Genomic DNA, 21,827 nt, shown 5'->3' with positions numbered 1-21,827 from the left:
GCAAACTTGCTCACATGTGTTTCTTCGAATTGACAAGATCACACCACCTTTGACACAACCATATACTGGACCCCATGAAGTGATTTCTCGTAATGAAAAAAATATCACTTTAAATGTAAATGGGAGAAAGACCTGTGTTTCACTTGACAGAGTGAAACCCGCATTTATCTTCAACGATGTCTGTGTGGAACTTGACAAAAACAAGCTCGAAGAAAAGAAAAATGACACTGTGCCAGTACAACCATATGTCACTAGGTCTGGCAGAAAAGTCAAATTCAGTCCTAGGCTGATAACCGAAATTAATTTTGTTTCGAATTGTGCATCATAATATTTTTTTTGCATCTTGTATTTCATGCATCTCATTTATATTATGCATCCGATATATATTTTGTACAGCTTATTGAATTTTCTGCATTTAATTGTACATTTTGCATCATATTTTTTTTAAGTGTATACTTATTGCACATGATTTCCTGCATCATTGTATTATGTCTTGCACATCTATTATTCTGCATCTTATGAATAATTTTTTGTATCACATTTTCATTTTGTATCTCATTTATCGTTCTCTCACCATGTTCCTTCACTGGGGGGAAACTCATGTGGTGAGATTCGATTTGTATTTTATCTCACAGATGGCGGCACTTGTAAAGCCGACGCCATTGGATTGTCGCGCGGGAAATCGGAAGAGAAGCGACCGAACCATCAAGAGCTTAACATGTCGCTCCGTAGATTTTTTTTTTATTTCGTCTTATGTTTCGTGTTGTAAATAAATAATTATTTTAAGAAATTAATCAATTATCCTGAATCCATCATTTTATCCAAATCACGCAACCTCATAACCCAAAACCCACATATTGAATTCACCTATGAAATGGAAAAAAATAATATGCTGCCTTTTCTCGATGTGCTCATTAAAAAGACAGACACTGAAATTCATACATCTGTGTACCGTAAGCCATTCGCTATCTCCATGCCACCTCATGCAAAATCCTTTCATCCTCCCAATCAGAAACTTTCGGCATTTTCTTCTTTTGTTCATCGAGCACTAAAACTTTGCAGTGATTCAGCCTCCCTCCAGAATGAACTCCATATCCTTTGTGACATCGCTTCTAATCGGGGGTTTTCACCTTTTACCATCGACAAGGTCCTCAGAAAAATGACCCAGACATGCACCACGAACCTGCTCCCAGCTGACTCAAAACAGTTTTCTAATACCGTTGTTCTTCCATTCGTTTCTTCAAGTTTCATGATCTCTTCTATCTTCAAGAAATTTGACTTCCATACAATATTCCAGCCAACAAATATACTCACCTTTTCCCATCTGAAAGATCCTATCTCACCCTCCAAAGAATCTGGTATCTACTTCATCCCATGCAAGAATTGTGAAAATGGATATATTGGCCAAACCAGAAGAAATCTAAATATTCGAGTTCTCGAACACCGAAAGCATGTTGAGAAGGGACGGACGGATAATTCGGCTATTGCCCAACACTGTTGGCAACATTCACATTATTTTGATTTTGATAAAGCGTTTGTTTTTAAAAAAGCAACACACAATTCTGAATTGAATTTTCTCGAGGGATACTTCATCAGAACATGCCAGAATTTCCTCGTTAATGATGGAAGAAACACACCACCTATTTCGTCAGCTTGGACAGGCTTTATTAACCTCAGTCGTGACAAAACTTTCAACACTTTACAACAGATGGCTCCCCAATTTGCATCCAAAGACCACTCGGACGCAGCAAATACAAAGGCGAACTCTTCGGAGGACCAGACGTAAACATCACTCTTCCACGATTCATTCGTGTGAATTCTGACCACGAAGTCCTGATGACGGTTCTCCATTGAAGAGCCGAAACGCGCCGACCATTCGAATTTATTTGTCATATGAAAATATATCATAACTTTGCACTTTCAATTCGTTCAAATTATATTTACACTAAATATGCTCACAAAAAAAAAGCAGATTATGACCTAAAACAAATTTAAACATTATTGCAAAAAAATAATTTAAATTTAATTTGACTTTTTTTATAATTAATTTTTCAAACATTTTCTTTTGTGTGGATGCGCTGCATGAATTTTCTAATTTTTTTTCTTTCTTTTTTCTAATTTAATCCTATTAATATATTAAGTAAAAGACTATAAAAGTATAAACATTATTTTGACGTTTAATACATTTGAGTCACAAAACACAATTGTACTTACGCGGCTACATTAATTATATTTGTACATTTTGACCTGATATTGACATTGACTTGATTCCTGCTTAACAAAAAAAAATTTAAAAAGTGTAACAGGCAAGCTGTTAACAAGGATGTGCAGCAATACTTTTATTCACGAGACACGCGAGATTTAAGTTGTATCGAGAGACGAAGACATTCTCGAGGAGTTCGATTTGAACCTTCATGACGAAGGGTTGTATGTTTCGCAGGTTAATGCAAAATAAAGGAATGCTTCATGTTTGTCGCTTCGTATACACCTCACCAATCGGCACACAATTGAAATGCACGTATTTATGAAGGTGTAGTTTTACGTACACATGTTTCTATGAAACTGCGCGAGATAAATTTTTCCCAGTTTTTTGGAAAAATAACATTAACAAAATGAAACGATCTACAGAATTTGTGATAAATCTTCCATCAGACCTGCATAAGCAACTTTGTCGTTTCCTTTTTTTTCGGTTAATAATATCTTATGTGTTTTTCCAAGTATTTATTTTACTGCAGAAATAAATCACACCAGTCAAGTATATTTAATAAAATTTATCATCAATTTAAATAGTTTTATTCTCGGGCTATAAACTGTTCATACCGATTTAAAATTATTTCAGCACATGAGAAAAATTTAGTATCAGAATAAAAGAAAAATTGTCCAAGTGTTTCATATTCTGATTATTTTCTAGTGTCTTTTCAAAAAAGGTCGCCAACACCGCGAAAAAATAATGCAACCTCCACTCTGTACTTTTCGTTTTGTGCGGTATTGTTACCAACAAAAATAAACTTTCTTCACTTCCTTCTATGGAAGACAGTAACTTTACTTGGATATAATCAGTCCATTCTCAAGGAACATTCTACTGTAGTACATCAGCCTTTCAAATCCCATTGATAGGGCGTTGCGGTTGTCTTCTCTGTTCCCGCCTCTGACAAGAGCTTTCATCATCTTCCCCATTGGTGACAAAAGCCCACCAAAACATACCCATACCCTCTAGCTGGGCCGACTTGAGGCGGTTATGGGCATTAAGCTACTTGGCCGACTTCGGGCGATCTGGGCATTATAGAGTTAATTAAAGTGGATCCTGCTTATAACGTTTTTAAAAAACCGTCATAAAAAACTTTATAAAAATTCTAAAACACTTTAAACGGGAAATCTCAATGAGAATTACTTATTGTTAGGACCACGAAAATAAGTTCATACATTCTAAATGGGAGAAACTTTATAAGCGGGATCAACTGTATATTTGTTTCAGATTTATTACATGTACAGAATTCCATACATTAAATTCTCAGTGGTAATGAGCTTCTTCTTTCAAGTTTTTCCTACTAGTAGACAATGATAGTAAATGAACTTTTGGATAGAATATGTTTTTAGAAATGAATTACTTGATTCACAGATACCTTCTTCTCTTACCCACAACATGACCCACCGCTCAGTCTCAAAGAAGAAATACAAGCAGGTGATCAAAAACCTGGGGCATGTTGGAAGAAAATTCATAGAGATAACAGTGAATTATGGGGGGGGGGGGACAATTATTTTCAAGATAAACTTTTTTCAGAGGGATCCACTTTCACTCAAAAAGGACCCAGGTAAATTAAAGTCCAGTGGCATCTCTGACTGCATAATACAGCCAGGAGGTAGAGACAGTTTTGGCACATAAGTCGTACCAGTAAAAAAATTTTTACTGGTATGACTTATGTTTTTACTAAAAATACTGGGAAAACTCCTAATGGTGTTCTAATTTTTCTCACCGTGGGGCATAGAGGAATGTTTAACTAATGGTTCCGAGGGATGACGCAGACCATCAATTTCTAACACTGACTAGTTTGTGGCACATAGGCAGCAAACTTCAATACTAGCTATTCTGTAAAAAATTGTATTTTCATTGAAAGCAAAAGCATATAATTGTATTAATTGAATAAAATTGTTCTAAATACGATAAAATCGTAGCAGTTGGCAACAGAGCTGTTTGGTTTAAACCTTGGTTTTTAGTCACTTAGACTCTATATTCCCAAAAATTATAGAAATATTAATTTGTGGTAATATCAACATAAATGTATTAGTATTCACGTAAGGTTCTTTCATTCGGCTGCAATATTCATACCATTGTTTTTTCTTAGTACTTCTAATTAGTTTCTTGAAAATAACATGTTCTTTCTTAAACTCTAGTTGTTCTGTCATCTTCTTTTATGTAATTTACTTTTCTTTCCATTGCACGAAATTTGCACTTTTTAGTCAAATGTTCATTCCATCATGATAATTTGGAAATCGTTTTGGGAACTTTTAAAGTGAAAATATTACTACACATGCAGTCATTAAAAGATCTAAGACTCTCTACTAAGGTTAGTGATCCTTGATTATCGTATGTGTCTTGATGTTTCAGCTCATCTAATAGATTGTTTAGAGGTTCTTGTAGCTTTTTGCAAAGCAACTTTAATTTTCTGTTACGTGATATCAGGGATAAGATTAAACCGAATGCTATCAGAAATGCTGATTCTTCTACATCTAATTATGAAAATGTCACCCATTAAGTTCTCAAGTATTAATGCATCATAAAATGTATGACTTATATATACTCTAGATGCTCTTTGCCCCTCTCATTAGCTCAATGTGTTTCTTGTCTAGGTACATTTTTCAGTTGAACTTGCATAATTCATGCTCACTCCCACATTATTGCAGTAGGATTCTATTTTCAGCTTCATGTTTTACTTATCCCAAAAAATTCACCCAGACAACCTCTTCCACAGAAAGGGATAGGTATGCACCCCACAATAAAATATAATCAGTAAATTGTTAATTTATACAAAAAATTTGAATTAATACAATTTTTTAAATTAGTTTGTTTAAAAGAGATTACACAGATATCTACACAGAACTTTTTTTTACTAAGATTCACACAGATGTTTGGCTGAATACCAAATAGCAGCCAAATATTTGTTTCATCTCTACTGGAAAGTATGCCTATAGGTTCAATGGTTCATCAGTAATTTGCGGTTCGGGTTGGCAGCTATGCACTTTGTATACATCATTAATCAGATAACATTCATTTTATGCCAATGAACGCTTTAAGCGCTAACAAAAATAAATAGGCAGTGTTAGTATATGCTACTTACATCATGAAATCATATATTTCATTCACTGGGAGGCTTCCTGTTCTGCTGTTTTTCAATGCCATGGCAATCAAACAGCTGTAGGAATATGCAGGTTTAGGATAGGAATTGTCATCACTACTTTGACAAATAATCTTTGAATGTTGTTTTTGCCTGGACCTGGGCTTGGTGAGATCACTAGAATCCTTCACAACTTGCAAGGAATACACATTCTGAACTTGTGGGAAAGATTGTGTTTCTTGCAACTGATCTTCACTTGTCACGGATGGCACAGGCACAGTCATATTCACTTTAGAATGCTTATCTTCACCATCAGAAAATACTGCTCCAGTTGTTGTAAAAGGCAAAGACAATCTCACTGACTCGTTACTAATAGATGAATCAGTTTTACTCGGAGAAAGAGTGGCGCTTACTGCTCCAACAAAACCAGAAGAAACAGTTCTGGCAGCTGCAGAAAGACTCGTCATTGAAACAGGCAATGCTGTTTCAGGATTAACTAAAAGTCCATTAATACTATCAAGATCAGAACTGACATTATACATCTGGGAATTGTTCATCCACCCAATCCTACCGTCATCTGAAAATTCTGAATCCATTGTATTGTCACTAGCATCGATAGACATCCCTGAAGGATGTGATGATAATATAGGTGATCCAGGAGTGTGTGGAAGATCAGAAAAATAATCGTCCAACTCTGAACGGATACTCCGCAAGTCCGAGTCAATCATATCTGTTATTTTAAAGCTTTCATCATAGAGATCCATTGCACCCTGAAATTAAAAAAGAATTCCATGAGAGTTACATGAAATAATTAGGGAAAACTTTTTTTTTCTCCCCAACAAAATTTCTGAATCATATATTTCCATGACTATCAAATGACTATTTCCTTGACTGTATATTTAATGAATGAAACATCAAATTGGTACAGTATCATTCCTTCAAAAGTTGCATTTTCATATAACATATCATATACGTATTTTTAAGAAAGCATTTTATCAAGATTTCCATTTGATCAGAACAGCTCTTTCATCGAAAAACAAGGAATGATAGATTGTTGAACTGTTTAATTTTTAGGAGTTTTTTTTTTAATGCCAGCATGCCATAGGAAATAACAGTAACGTACAGATTCTGAGCAATCGTTAAATATATATATATATAGACTCCAAGAATTGATTGAAGTGACCGGTTTCAACTTTTTTGTTTCCGGTATCTGTTTTATTAAGTTGAGATAGGTTGACACATATTCTCTTCCTACTGCAATCTTGATTATTCATACTCGTAGCTATATTATGACTTCTAATTAGAAAATCAAACGCGATTTAATGAGTTAAATGGACATATGTTAATGATTTTTTCCTTGATCAAATATACAAGATTGGATTGGAAAGAGCAATTATTTACATGCAATATTTAAAAATACAATATTCTAAAATGGAAATACTTTTAGTCGACTGAACAAAGAAAACTTATAAAACTGATGATAAAATACAAAAATATCTGTGAAACAAATGCAAAAGAAACATTTATGGAGAGAATAGCTTGCAAATTAGAAATATTTCATGAAATCTGCTTCATAGCTAATGAAAGCTCAATAGCATGGTTCATACTCTTTGAGAGTGAAAAAAATTCAAGCACTTTTCCAGGCACACAAAATTGTAGAATAATCAAGAATATTCATTTTTCTTTCAAATAATTTAAATTTTTACTAATTTTGTTTATATTGTGAAATATATAAATCAGTTTTCATTACTTGAAACATTTACAACAAAACAATTTTTGGTATAATCACCCCCCCAATGACAACTTTAGTTCGAGGTCATGATGAGAGGTTTTAAAAGTTTGGTTATGAAGATTTTAGAAACATTTAGATTAAAACCTTAAAAAGTTATTTAAAATTAGAGAAATTTTCAGGAATAAGTTCACAACAAAAGAAATTAAGCCAAAGGTGATTGATAAAGGAAGCTATACTTATATAATCACCTTCATTCTAATACAGAACTGTTGTTTTTTCAATGCTCATAAACTTAAATATTTTATATCACTCACATTTCTTTAAAAGTTGTGCAATTCAGCCTTGTTGGTTTAATTTTCTTGCTTTTAAACTTTAATATTGTGGTCTACAAACTTCAATATACCCATCTTCTTGAAGGGAAGAGAGACAGGGACAGAATATTCCTTCAAAGGACTATTATAAATTACTAGAGAATATTCTTATCAAAAATAATTATTCTCAAGTTATTTATCGAGATATATTTATTATAATATGTTATTACATATATTCTTGATAATACTCTCTGGAAAGATTTTTCGGCAACTGAAGAATATTCTCATCAAGGAGAATATTCTCTGGAAAGACTTATTAAAAACTTCAGAATAATTCTTATTATTTTCTATAAGAATATTCCTAGTAATTTATGAAAGTAGTCCTTCCAGAGAATATTCTCAAGAATAACTATTTAACAATAAATAACTATCCTGTTATTTATAATATATATAACTATACAGAGATGCCAATGGACTCTAATTTACCTGGGTCCCGGGACCCAGGTTATTTGAAAAATCTGGGTCCTTTTTGAGTGAAAGTGGGTTCCTCTAAAAAAAAATTTATCTCGAAAAAAATTGTGTCTCCCCCCCCCCCCCCCATAATTCACTGGTATCTATGAATTCTCTTCTAGTATGCCCCAGGTTTTTGATCACCTGCTTATATTTCTTTGTTGAGACTGGTAAGAGAAGGTATCTGTGAATAAAGTATAAAATTCATTTCTAAAAACATGTTCTATCCAAAGGTTCATTTACTTTCATTGTCTACTAGTAGGAAAAACTTGCAAAAAGAAGCTCATTAGCACCGAGAATTTAATGTATGGAATTCCGCACATGAAATAAATCTAAAACAAATATACAGTTGATCCTGCTTATAATGTTTCTCCCATTTAGAATGTATGAACTTACTTTCGTGGTCCTAACAATAAGTAATTCTTCATGAGATTTCCCTAAGAAGTGTTTTCCTATTTATAATGTTTTTTATGATGGTTTTTAAAAAACGTTATAAGCAGGATTCACTTTAATTAACAGTTGAGGGCACACATTTATATATCTACGATTAATCAATGTATAAATTCCCTTCCGATTGATTTTACATTTCGTTAAAAATATCTTGGCATTTTCAATATCTTCTGATCAAATTTAAAGCAAATTAGATTCTCTCTCAGAATCTTCCGATTCCCTATTCATACTTTGGTTATCCGCCTGTCTGTGTGATCGCCGTGGCAACCAGAAGTTTTTTCAAAAGGAATAGCCAACTCAAAATTTGAAATCTTAAGAGTATCACATTTTTAGCCGATTACCATAGCGCAATCGCTAGTTCCAAACACGGATTTTCACCAAAAGCAAAATTTGGGGGTGGTTATAAGGGGCCTCTTCCTTTCCCTCCCCGGATAAAAAAATAAAAAATATTTTTGTAGAGAATTAAAATATTGGAATAAAATTATTTATTTTATACTATCTGTGAAGAATTTGATTCTGGTACCCCTCCAAAAGCCGATTCTGCGTACACACCTGGGATTTTTACGATGCGAAACGGTGACTACCGCATAGCAGCTAGATGACAAAACTGGATATTCAAGGTTGAGTTTTTACAGATTCGGTTGTTTTTTTCCCCACGATATCGGGAATGTTTTACAATTTGAACAGGCATTCAAATCCTTTACGATTAAAAAAAAAAAAATGTGCATTCGCAATATTGTAAGAACAAGACTAATTTACGCCGTACAGACGCATCTTTGAATGCCGGCCGATAGCCGCGAAAGTACCGTAATTTCCCGTATATAACTAGAACGGAGAAAATCTGCAGGGGTAATAAAAATCAGAAATTTGAAACTTCTGTACACTGCCCCTCATTCAGAGAAGCAACTAGATATCCCTCATCTTAAGCCGGGTTTTCCTAGGAATAAGTTTTTTGCACAGCGTGAACCTAATTAGACCATTTTGCGCAGGCAGAAACATGTTACATAATTACGCTAAGCGTTTGTGTTTTCCTAGCGTGGCGCATCAGATCAGGGCGGCTATATTATAGTACATGGCCTTGGCATCAGCTACTCTGTCGTCTGCATGCTTCGGTTTAAAGGGAAGCGAAAGAAAACACAAGAGAGAGAGAGAGAGTGAAGTGAGAACATCGGCAAAACGCGCGGCACATTTGACTCCTCCAGAAGCAGTCGGTCAATCACGCCCAACGTAAAGCGCTGTTGTGAGGCGTTTTTCACTCTGTAGGAAAACAGTCATGCTGCTTTTCTCATCAGTGAGTGGGCAGCGTGTCGCTGGACGAATAGCGTTATGCGCAGCACAGGGAACCTGCTCCTAGGAAAACCCGGCTTTATTCTTCAACAACCCGCGTGTATATCGATACAGTAGTGTACAAAAGTTTGACAAAGAAACTGTAAAATAGAATTTTGTGGAATGTTCTATTTCTCGAAGTTTCTGTCGGGGTTGTAAATAGTCTGCTGCTCACGAGATGGCAGGCTCAGACAGCACAAGAAGATTCAGTCAGTTGTGTTTAAACTTTGCGAGAAAGTTGTTAGCTCTCTGATTAGGCTGTAAATACGTGTTAATTACTGTTCTGTGAATAAATCTGTGTTTGTCTGTCGAACCACTTCTTGTTTTGCAACCTCGAAGTCTTGTGGAAAATTAGCCGGAACAATATATATAACTATATATTTTTATCTGCATCTTTCTCAGCCACCGCGTAGGGCATTTCGCCTGTTGTGGCGTTGTATTTGTATAACGGGATATATATATATTATAAATAATGCCGCCTGACAGTCGAGTGGTTAGGGAACTAGGTTCTCACTGTGCAGGTCTGGGTTCAAATCCCGGTTCGGGCATGGATGTCTACTAACACTAACAAATTTGCTAGACAGATCATGCTGATCCCTTAAGAATATGTGAAGATCACGTTATTTAAAAAAAATACAATTTTCTCATCAAGAACTTATAAGAATATTCTCGAATATTCTCCTCAATGGGAATATTCTCTGAAAGATTATTCTCAAGAATTTTACATCTCTATTAAAAAAAATGTATTATTTTCTCCTGAATTTTCAATGAATAAATTAGAATTTTTTTATTTCTTTACTGAAATTAAGTACTAAAATTATTTTTCCAACTATGAATCATATCATGATATAATTATGACTTAAAATTTGTATTTTCATTTCACATATTTGTCATGTTAGTTTTTTTCCCCACATAATTCATTTAAATCTATACTGCTTGAACATAATGGTACTTCATTTTCTGCCTTTGGTGATTTCTGGGAATTTTAGCAATAACTGGCAATTCTGCTTACCTTTGGCACCAATTTTAATGAAAATGGAAAATTTTTACATATTTTTATCGAGGAAATATGGTCAGCCTATATTCATGCAACAGACATTCATTAATATATTAATTCAATAGTTTAAAATATTTTGAAACAGTATCTTAAGCGCAGCGTTCTGCAGCTAGATTTTTACGCAACATCTTTTTCAGCACAGACACCTCAGGTATGTGTATAAAGATTATTCTCGAGAATTTTACATTTCTATTGAAGACAATAAAATAAAAGGATATGAAAAAACTTTCTTCTGACAACAATCATGGGCATTCAAGAGTGCGTTTGTTGACAACCCAGACTCTGTGGTCAGCTCCGACAGAGTTCCCACGAGTCACTAAAAATCTGTGTTTATGCCACATGAAAGGTCTTTGAGCTTAAATTAACTTCATTAATATTTTTCTTGTAGAGTGCTTCTATTCATGAGACTTCTCCATCTAACTTAAGTAAGTGCCTTGTGGCAGCTCAGTATCACATGTGTGGTGCGTGTGCGCATAGGTCTCTCAATTAACTTTATGTACAACCAAAGGGTCAGTAAAACATTCCTTCTAAATGAAAAACATTCCTTTGACAATATTGTTTATTGCACCATTGATAAATACATATTGTGATGCATTTTTGACTGGCATGATGTTGTTTAATCAGGGTTCATACAAAATTTCCTAATTAAAACTATTTTAAGGAGTCATGTGGCACTAACTTCATAACTTTCAAGTTTTACAGCAAAAAAAAAATGGAGAAAGAACACACATGCAAACTTTATTTCATTTACAATAACCCCAGAAGGCATGAAATGCACTTATACTGGAAGAAAAAAAAAAAAAAATACTCAGAACGGGAAGCACTTCGCATACAGAGTCAGGTCAAAATCCCCAATAGCGGAAGCAAATCTTGCGTAGGAGGCACATACAAGTTCTGATGGAAAACTGTTCCATATTCTTGCCACACGGCATCTATATTCGTGGAAAAAGCAATCCCTTCTAGCCGTTGGTATTCTTATTTGGAAGCGATGCCTACGTAGGTTAACTCGCCTGTCTATGATCTCAAAGAAAGGCTCTCTCGATGGTAGATAAACAATTTGGTTGACTAGTTTGTAGCACATCTTCAGATCTGCAGCGATTCTACGCCATTCCAGTGAGTGTATACCCAGAAATTGAAGTCTCTGGCAATAAGATAGACCGCTCATGCCAGGTATTCGTTTAGTAAACGACCTCTGTGGCTTTTCGAGGAGCTTTATGTCCTTGATTTTGTAAGGGCTCCATACTTGCGAACAGAACTCCAGAGTCGGGCAAACGTACACACAGAAAGCATATGACAACGTATGCGCATCACACTTACGGTATGCCGTACGTAACATATATGAAATTCTATTAGCTTTGCAGACTATGCCATGATAATGATCAGTGAAATCCAGAATGCGGCTCATTGCAATTCCTAAATCCACGCATGTATCCAATTGCTGTAACGTTTCATTACCTAGTTGGTAATATTCAGGATCGGTGCGTCTACCTAAATGCATTGATCCACTTTTTGATGATGAAATAGGTAGCTTATACTGACAACTCCACTGGAAAAGTTGTTGGCATGCAATTCTTAGGCCCCTAGTGTTTTCCACTGGAGAGAATAACTTCACGTCATCAGCGAATTGCAATAGAGAGATGAGTGACACAGCCTGAGTAATATCGTAAGTGTACAAAGTAAATAAGATCGGACCTAACACCGATCCCTGGACAACTCTGCTTGGCACCTGACATTCTCTAGACATCACGCTGGCTACGCGAACCTGATGAACTCTGTCTGGCAGCAGTTCTTGAATTATCCTCACAACTTTATCCGGAACCCCCACGCAAGCTAGCTTCCTCAGTACAAATACAACGCCACAACAGGCAAACCGCCCAACGAGGTGGCTGACTTAAGAACATCATGGATCCCCGAGCCATTTTTTGGAAGCCCTACCTACCACTACTACACCACCACCACCCCCCGCGGAACCCCCCAACGAATCGGTACATGCGGGAATGTGCGTGTACGTGTAGTGAAACCTGACGTGAAGTTTTGTTGTTTCTCTGTAATGCTTGTTATGTGTGGTGCTGCCATTTGCCACTAGTTTTTATAACTATGAGTGAAGTGTTATGATTGAATGATTTTTCGTTGTAGGACTGTTGCTCTCTGTGGCGAGACTTTTTAACGGGGAGATCGGCTCGCATTTGCGCCTTGAAGTTGGGAACCACAGAAAACCAACTTCAGCCGACCACCACTGTGGGGTTCGAACCCGGATCCTCGCATCGCGAGTCCGTCACTATAACCACTCGACCACCACAGCGGCTATAGAGTGGTAGCAATACAGTAGTAGCAATCTGTCTACTTTATCAAATGCCTTTTGGAAATCGGCGTAAATTACAACAATCTCTTGTCCAGAGTCTATAGCACTCTCCCATATATCATGACAAATCAACTGCTGCACTGGTAAGGAGCAACCAGGAATGAAGCCAAACTGAACTGAGGGGATTAAGCCCTTCTCGTCGGCAAATGGAAGTAACTGATTGACGATGCATCTCTCGAAAATTTTACAGGATATATCGGTTAACGATATTGGGCGATAATTATTCAGATCTGCCCTTTATTCTTATAAATTGGACTAATAACTGCAGATTTCCAAGAGCATGGGATAGACCCGTAGTCATAGAAGGATGTGAAGATGGAGCTAAGCAGAGAAGATATCGAGTCTGAAAGACGTTTGTAGAAATAACTGGGTATTCTGTCAGGACCCGGAGATGATCGACCAGGAAGAGAAGCAATAATGGCTTTTATCGTCTGAGTGCTGAACATGTCACGAAAGAAGGGATGATCATTTATAAGGCCTTGATAACGATGGTCGTAACCGGAACAACTGAAATTATATGAACCAGAAAATATGTCCGCAAAAACATTTGCTTTCTCATAATCTTCAGTTATCGTGGTGCCATTCACAGTTAGTGTTGGTATGTCCCGGGATACACGAAGTCTACTGCGGACATCTCGGTGGAAAAAGTTCCGATCATGATTTTTACAGAGATTGAGGAGATGTAAACTCTCTTTCTCTTGTACGTAATTTGCATAGTTCCTAGCCATGACCTTGTATTGTTCTTTAGTGGTTTGACTAGATATTGATCTATATTGACACCAAGCATACAATTTCCTATTGTTTAGCATTCGTAAAACCTTATCTTTTTTTCTATATCTCATTTGACGGGGAACATGTTCACGAGACCGCAGAAATGGAGCTGGCAAAGCATCCACAGCTGAGGTGCTGAGATAGTTCCAGCCAGTACTTGGTTCTGTAGATCTTTTACAATAGTGATAATCGTGGATAATCTGCATTGTGATAGTTTAGTGTTGATCGGCAATCTAATCCTGTTGTAATATGCAATGAGTAGTGTAGCGGCAAGTACGGTGGATTATCGCTGTTGCAGAAGGGTGGAAGGACATAGACCACCGAAGGATCGGTAGCAAACAGGAGATCTAAGAAGTTTTCCCCTTTCGTGGGAAAATCGACCAACTGAACAAGGCCTAGTTCTGCTGATAGACATGAACTGTGACTCTAATTCAGATGAGAATCTCCCGTTTATCCAATTCAGATGAGAATCTCCCGTTTATCCAATTCAGATGAGAATCTCCCGTTTATCCAATTCAGATGAGAATCTCCCGTTTATCCAATTCAGATGAGAATCTCCCGTTTATCCAATTCAGATGAGAATCTCCCGTTTATCCAATTCAGATGAGAATCTCCCGTTTATCCAATTCAGATGAGAATCTCCCGTTTATCCAATTCAGATGAGAATCTCCCGTTTATCCAATTCAGATGAGAATCTCCCGTTTATCCAATCCATTCCCCGTATGTTGAAGTCCCCGACCAAAATCACCGGAAAGCACGCAGAGCAGTAATGCCTTTGTTCTCTCCAAAACTCACACCAATGATCTAAATCACAGGCTTTATTTGGTGGAACGTACGCCGTAATAAGCCCGCACTTCCTATTTCCGCTTTTTATATCCACCGATATTATCTCAACATCTTAATTTCCATTATGCACGTTCACCAGCTTAGGTTTCAGGCTGCTTCGAATAATAATGCATACACCTCCTCCCGCAGTAGTTTCTCTGTCGTATCGGAAAATATCATTGTCACACAAATTTATCCTCATAAAAAATATAGATGTAGAAGTGGTTGAGAAATTACGACTTTCGATTTGTTACCCAGCATTCTAAAAATTAATAAAATAATCAACCCATATACATTTGTATAAGGCTTGATTAAAATCCATACTTTTAGGTGCTTTAAAACCACCAAGTTTTGGTCAAAATTACAACTAACATAACGGTATCACATGAATTATAAAAATTCTGATAGTTATATTTGTTTCCCCCCCCCCCCAATTATTGAAAATAAAAAAACCAAAGCTGAAAAAGGTTTTCTTTACAAAATTATTTATATTTGCAGCAACTCTGTATTCACCTTTTGATGAAAGTGTCACATATACAAACAATTCTTTAAAACAAGTTTTTCAATTTTATGGTCATGATTTCTGCTGGCTTCTTGTTTTTCAGTTATACTCAGAAATAAGCTGTTGCAAAATGGGAGCAAATTTCGGAAGACTCTACACAATGTTTTGCGATTTAGCACTTGTTCTTTGACAATATTAGCGAGATAGCAGGTGAGGCCACTGGTGTCTGACTAATCAGGTGTCGTGACCTCTTAGCTGAGCCAGTCATCAGCAGAACTGTTTCCACCCACTACAGGGTGGCCTGTAGAAATAGAGAAATATTTCTCCCAAAACTCCTTTTTCCTTTTTATCAGTAATCTTCTTTCAGCATCAAGTACTGCCGCTGTGGTGGTCAAGTGGCCATAGTGACGGACTCGCAACACAAGGTCCTGGATTCGAACCCCACAGTGGTGGTTGGCTGAAGTTGGTTTTCTGTGGTTCCCAACTTTGAGGTGCGAATGCAAGCCGATAATACCATTAATAAGTCTCGCCGCAGAGAGCAACAGGCCTACAACGGTAAAATCTTCAAACATCTCTCTTAACTTATAGTTTGAAAAATATGTGGCAAATGGCAGCACCATAACGAGCATTACACAGAAACAAGCTTCACATTAGGTTCACAACACAGACCAATGTACAATTCATTGGAAGTTCTGAAGAGGAATATGGATGAGGTACACGTATGGTTTAGTAGTAACATCAAGTACATCATCAACCAGAGCAGGAAGTATTATTTCTAATATTATGCCAGGTAGGGAAAAATAATGAATTGTTTTTGGAACAGCTGAAAAGATTTTAGAGTTTTAAAAGGCCCTTATATATAAGGCAAATTAATGGCTTCTTTTTTAGGAACACTGATTCAAATCACTTGATTTTGAAAAAAATCATTGATTTAAATAAAAAATTTAAATTGTTTTTCTTTGAATAACTTCAATGATATTTCTGAAAATTTATCCAATTTTAAATAACTTTTTAAGGTTTTAATCTGAAGATTCCTAAAATCTTCGTAACCAAACTTTTAAAACCTCTCACTATGACCAGAAGAATATTCTGAGAATATTCTCGAACTAAAAGTTGTCATTATGAGGTGATTATGCCAAAAAATCATTTGTTTTAAATATTTCAGACTATGAAAAAAAAACCGATTTATATTTCATAATATGAACAAAATTAGTAAAAAAGAATTCATTTAAGAGAAAAATGAATATTCTCGATTATTCCTTCAATTTCTACATCCAGGAGAATATTCTCAGAATATTCTCACTTCAGATCTTTAAATCAGGCATTTGCCCAACTCTGACGAACTATTAAAGTAGCAACTGCCGTTTAAGTGGAGGGTCTTGACAGATGCAAAATTTGATATGAAATTGCAGATACACAGAAAATAAATTTTATAAATGTAGAGCAGTGGTTCTCATCCTCTTTCGACTTATTGAACCCCGTAGGCTTATTTTTTATTTACTCAAAGTTACTGTGATTTATTTTTATTAAAAATTTTTTCCAAATTTATTGTTTTTTAATATTTTTTTCGAGTGACCGAGAAGCCCCTGGTAAGTTCACACGGAGCCCTGGTTGAGAACCACTGATGTAGAGTTTCTCCATTTACAACATCATCTGTGAGTGAAATTTGAACTTTCTCTTATCAAAAAGAACTCTAGAATCTTAGTGCGAACAGCACCTTTTCATGTCAATTAGTTGATTAGTTATTAATATAGTATTTATTCTTTGGAGATGCTGTATATGCTTGACGTCATACCTTATTTGATAGGATAACGAAATTCAAAGAAATCCTTGAACCAAAGAAGTTTCTAAAAAAATACCAGATTTCCGTAGTTTTTCAAGATTTACAGTAATTCTGTAGTTTATGGTAAAAAACCGTAGAAACTACAGAAATTCCATAGTTAGTTGTTGGAAGTATGCAGGTTAAATCCCCCCCCCCCCACTCTGGATAACTAATATGAGAGGCATAAACACGAGATTTATACCAACTACCACCACTACACCATAGGGTTTAAGCTATGGTCGCATTTGTCACAAAATGCATACAGGAGGAACGAAACGAGAAGACATCCAACCATAAATCATTAGCATTGTAGCATTTTGCTAAAGCTCTCCCCCCTCCCCCATTTTCACGTTTTTGCTAAAGGAATTTTTTTATCTAGCATAAACCCGGCTACACCACCTACAATCCATTAAAAACGCCATTAAATTTCAACAAATAATTTTGAAGTGAAAGAAAAATCATCCCGATGATGTAATTGCACTTTGACCAGATTTTAAACATTTTACCAGATCAAAATTTAGAATACGAGGGTGGGGACGCCATGTGTTTTTTTAATTTCCTCATGGAGTTAATGTTTTATCAAAGGTTATAAAGGAGTCTCTGGGTCCTCTATCACATTTTGTATCCATTTCTGAGAAAATGAAATTGCAATTGCATAGCCTATTTTGAATACAGTAAAACCTTAATAAGTCGTCACCTCATGTTATCGAAAAATTATGACAACTTAAGCGGAGTGCGGTCAGTTTCAATGTGCAATATTGTGAAAATAGTATAAATTTAAATTAATATATTTCCTTTTAGAGGGTTTTGACCGTAATCCTTCAAGCTGGCCAGCGCGGGTTGGAGGAAGCCCAACTGCACCCGTTCACCATGTGTTAAACACACACATGCGGATTGGAATTTTAGTGTTTCAATTCTTCACCAGTAATTCATGATACAACAAGATAATCTCGAACACAGGATCCACTTTTGATTTGGGGAGGCTGGGCAGGAAAAAGTAAACATTAGAAGACCTAAATTTTGGAAAGAATGTCTGGTTTTTCAAAAAAGATATTTTCTTTGAATTTGAAACCCTAAATTAGTACGGGTCCATGCAGAAATCTGGTCTAGTTCGAACTAAACGTTTCAAAAAACTTCAATAAATAAATAAATAACGTCAATAAATAAATAAATAACGTCAATAAATAAACTTCTCCAGCGTAACTTTCGTTACTTAAATTAGTAGCTCTCAACCAGGGTTGGGTTTTTGATGTCAAAACCTGACATGACAAGCATCAAAAACTAGTTTAAACTGTTGAAAACTGTCAAAAACCTAAATGAATGCTTTTGGATAATGTTTTGAACACAATAGGTATTTAACATGAAATACTTTTTTTGCATATTACACAATGTTTTATTGTTAAACATAATATTTAACAAACATAAAACAAAATATTAATTATAATTTGAAATTTTTCAACATGAGTATCTATAACACACATAAAATATAATTTTATGGTTTATTTATCTAAGCTACTTATTATAGTCCACCGATCACGAGAACAACACTGGCTACATCACGTTACGTCATGTCGGACGATTCTATTATTTACTTTTAGGTAAAGTAAGGCGTAAGAGCAGCAACGCTTTCTCGTTTGGCGTCTTTGGTGCTATTTTGGCCTCCTAGACATTTCACTAAAAGTGCCACAGCAGTGCTCTGGATAATGTCGTCATCGCAGTGTTTTTGTTATGTAAACACCGGCTGTTCGACAGTGTCGTCTTAAGGCATTAGATTCACAAAAATAAGATCTGGTTGAAATTTTCCAGAATTTACGTGGTAGGGCCTTAGAAAAATCACTTTGCCTGGGAAAGCCTGTGATACTCTTAAGACGGACCGGCTGCTCGAGCACTTACGGCACATTATATATTTTATTACAAAAAATATTTATTTTTATTCCGCAGAAGGGATCGAAAACTCCAGCCTTTTCTTAATAATCAGTTCCATGCATCAAGCTGAAGCTGAACACTACACGTATAAAACATTTTCGACCATGGCCCCCCAGAAGAATAGGCTACTGCACCGCACATCAACTCCGGTCATATATCGCCATACGGCAATTTCCAACCAGTGGAGTTGGGTGGGAAATGAAGGCTCCATCCATCGGTGGTCACCCTAGGTTCGGTAGGTAAAGAACTTGCTTCAACTGTTCTATGCCCGGATTCGAACCCATGGACCTTGATGGTAACCTTCATAGTAGAAGAGGAGCTGAAGACGAAGGATGGGCTGACAAAATCCAGCCTATAGGAGAATTCTTATAATTTTCTTTTTTTTTCCACACTGTAAATTCAGAATGGACGGCCGGTGAGAGATCCCAGTCAGGATCTCTGCTGCAGCATGAGAGGACCATTCTTCCAATGCCCTTAAGGATGACCCCACATCTTGCAGCCGGGCTCTCAGATTGGAATCTTCGACGGGTCACTCTAAAATGAATTTATAGTTGTAAAAAATTATTTGAATCATCCCCAGGGCTGGATCCCAGTCAGCCTTGCCCTTGGGGGGGGGGGGGGGGGGGACATGCCCTTAAGGTGGCTTTAGACGTAACTGCAAACTTGACAAGCAGACATACTCAATCTTTTTATTTGTCACTACTGCATTTGTCACCTATTTAAAAAGCCCTGTTAGGCCGATACATCAAATTATGTGAGTTGGCGGCTATTTTGTACGCCAATTGTAGCGAGCGTTTTTCTGTGACTGTATTACGAAATAAGTCGTTAACCAGGAAAGGAGACGAGCAGTAGGCTGTCCCTTTAAAAATAAAGTTAGTACTATAGGAGTACGTGTTTAAGTTCAATTGTGTGATTGAATCTCATTAATGCACAGTAGTAGCATTTTTAGGTTACATTTTTAACTGAGCTATTGAACAGTTGGTCCGTCGAGAGCGATAGGGTAATTGAAAATGAATGCTAAATATAATCGTCAAAAAGGAACTGTAAAATCTAAAGTTACTCAACTAGAAAATTTTGCTAAGGACTTTGAGCCATCAGTGGATTCAAAACAATTACTTGATGTGAAATTGAACAATGTCGCCGACATCAAAAAAAATGTTGAAGCATTGAGGAAAATATTATACGCTCAACCAGAGACTATAGACATTAGCGTGTTCGACGAAGAGCTGCTGCACATAGATGAGCGACTAGAAACTCTGGAGGTAAGATTTCTTTTCTACCAAGAGTCGATGAAAAGTTATCAAAAAGTTAATGTTGATGAGCGTAAAGATATCTGTCGTATAAAATTGCCAGACATTCCTCTACCAGAATTTTCTGGCAAGTATGAGGAATTTAGTCAGTTCAAAAATCAATTTAAGTGTTTAATTGAAGGCAACGAACAATTAACCGACGTACAAAAGCTGTATTATTTGCGAGCATCATTAAAAGGGGATGCAAAAAAGCTTGAAACAGCTGACGAAAGCTATGCTTCTTTGTTTGAGGCGTTAACAACTCGTTATGAAAACAAAAGAATAGTTGTTGACACTCATATCCAAGCTTTAATAAATTGCGCTAAAGTTCAACATGAGTCAGCTAAGGAATTGCGCAATCTAATTGACAATGTAAATAGAAATTTAAGAGAGTTGAAATCATTGAAATTTGAAAGAAATGATTTATCAGACACCATGTTACTGAATGTATTACTTCAGAAAATAGATAAAGAATCCAGAAAGGAATATGAGTTAACATTAACAACTACCGAGGTTCCTAAACTAGACAATTTTCTGGAATTCATTGAAAAAAGAAGTATAATGCTTGAAAGTGTCGGAAAACTAAATAGTCGTCAGCAGAAGCCTGACCACAGAATACAACCGAAAGCAAAAGCTTTCATGGTATATGATAGTGATAATATCAAAGAATATACAAGATCTTGTGTCTCTTGCAAAGGTTTTCATGCATTATATAAATGTGTAAAATTTCAAAGAATGAGTGTTTCGCAAAGATATGAATTTGTGCGAAAGCATAATTTATGCTATTGTTGCTTAAAAATTGGCCATATTACGTCTCAGTGCTTATCAAAGGTCGTTTGCTCTATTTGCAATTTGAGACACAACACTCTCTTACATCGGGGAGAAACGGCGTCTCCAAAAAGCAATAAAGATGTCATCCAACGAAAAAGCGAAAGCGCTTCCCCCATACCCTCAGAGGGAGGAGCAGTAGGGGGCCAACAGCCAGATGTTCTTCATAGTCTGAGCAATGTGATAAACACAAATTCATCAGCACTTCTCAGTACTGTGAATGTTTACGTCTGCGATTCCCAAGGAAAAGAGACTCGAGTTAGGGCCATACTCGATAATGGTAGTCAAGTGAACATGATGACAACAAGCTGTGCCGAAGCCCTCGGGTTGAAGAAAGAAAAAGTTTATGCCCCAGTTTGTGGCATTAATGGCTTGTCACATACCGTGAAAAACAAAACTACCGGGGTAGTCGCAAACAAAAGCGGCGAGTTCAAGAAAGAATTGGATTTTTTGATTGTATCCAAAATAACAGATTTCACCCCATCGTCTCCTCTCGATTTATCTGGCTTGAAGTTTCCCGAAGGAGTTGAACTTGCTGACCCACATTTTTCCAAGCCAGGGAAAATACAACTTTTGATCGGAGCAAAAATATTTTTTGAGGCATTGAAGAGCGGACAGCTGTATCTCAGCAACGAAGTGTTGCTTCAGAATTCTGTATTTGGGTACATAGTCTCCGGGACAATTTCTCACTCGTCATCTCAGCAATGCTGTTTTCTCTCGAGAGAAGTTGAGGTGTTAGATCAATCAATCCATTAGGAAGTTTTGGGAAATTGAATCTGTGGA

General features: G+C 36.3%; 2 protein-coding genes across 3 annotated transcripts in view; one reads left to right on the top strand and one right to left on the bottom strand.

Annotated features, from left to right (window-relative positions):
- Positions 1-21,827, bottom strand: part of LOC149076650 (uncharacterized) — a 164,173-nt gene that overhangs the window by 118,789 nt on the left and 23,557 nt on the right. For both annotated transcript variants that reach the window (XM_089244267.1, XM_089244266.1), the window contains exon 2: positions 5,337-6,103. In XM_089244267.1, coding sequence (XP_089100393.1) covers positions 5,337-6,097 — 761 coding nt within the window. In that variant the 5' untranslated portion in view covers positions 6,098-6,103. The remainder of the gene's footprint in view (positions 1-5,336; positions 6,104-21,827) is intronic.
- LOC149076652 (uncharacterized) lies at positions 19,938-21,800 on the top strand. Its single transcript, XM_089242279.1, has one exon. The coding sequence runs from the start codon at positions 19,938-19,940 to the stop codon at positions 21,798-21,800; it is 1,863 nt and encodes a 620-aa protein (XP_089098405.1).

The sequence above is a fragment of the Pholcus phalangioides genome, unplaced genomic scaffold (genome assembly GCF_987345545.1).
Source record: "Pholcus phalangioides strain wild (caught in Gottingen) unplaced genomic scaffold, Ppha-v1.0 ptg000015l_1, whole genome shotgun sequence".
NCBI lineage: Eukaryota > Metazoa > Arthropoda > Arachnida > Araneae > Pholcidae > Pholcus > Pholcus phalangioides.
The sequence above is the reverse complement of the archived record's forward strand: the minus strand, read 5'-3'. Positions and strand labels throughout refer to the sequence as shown.

Coding starts and splice junctions, on each gene's coding strand:
- LOC149076652 (XM_089242279.1), top strand. CDS start 19,938: ATGAATGCTAAATATAATCGTCAAAAAGGAACTGTAAAATCTAAAGTT.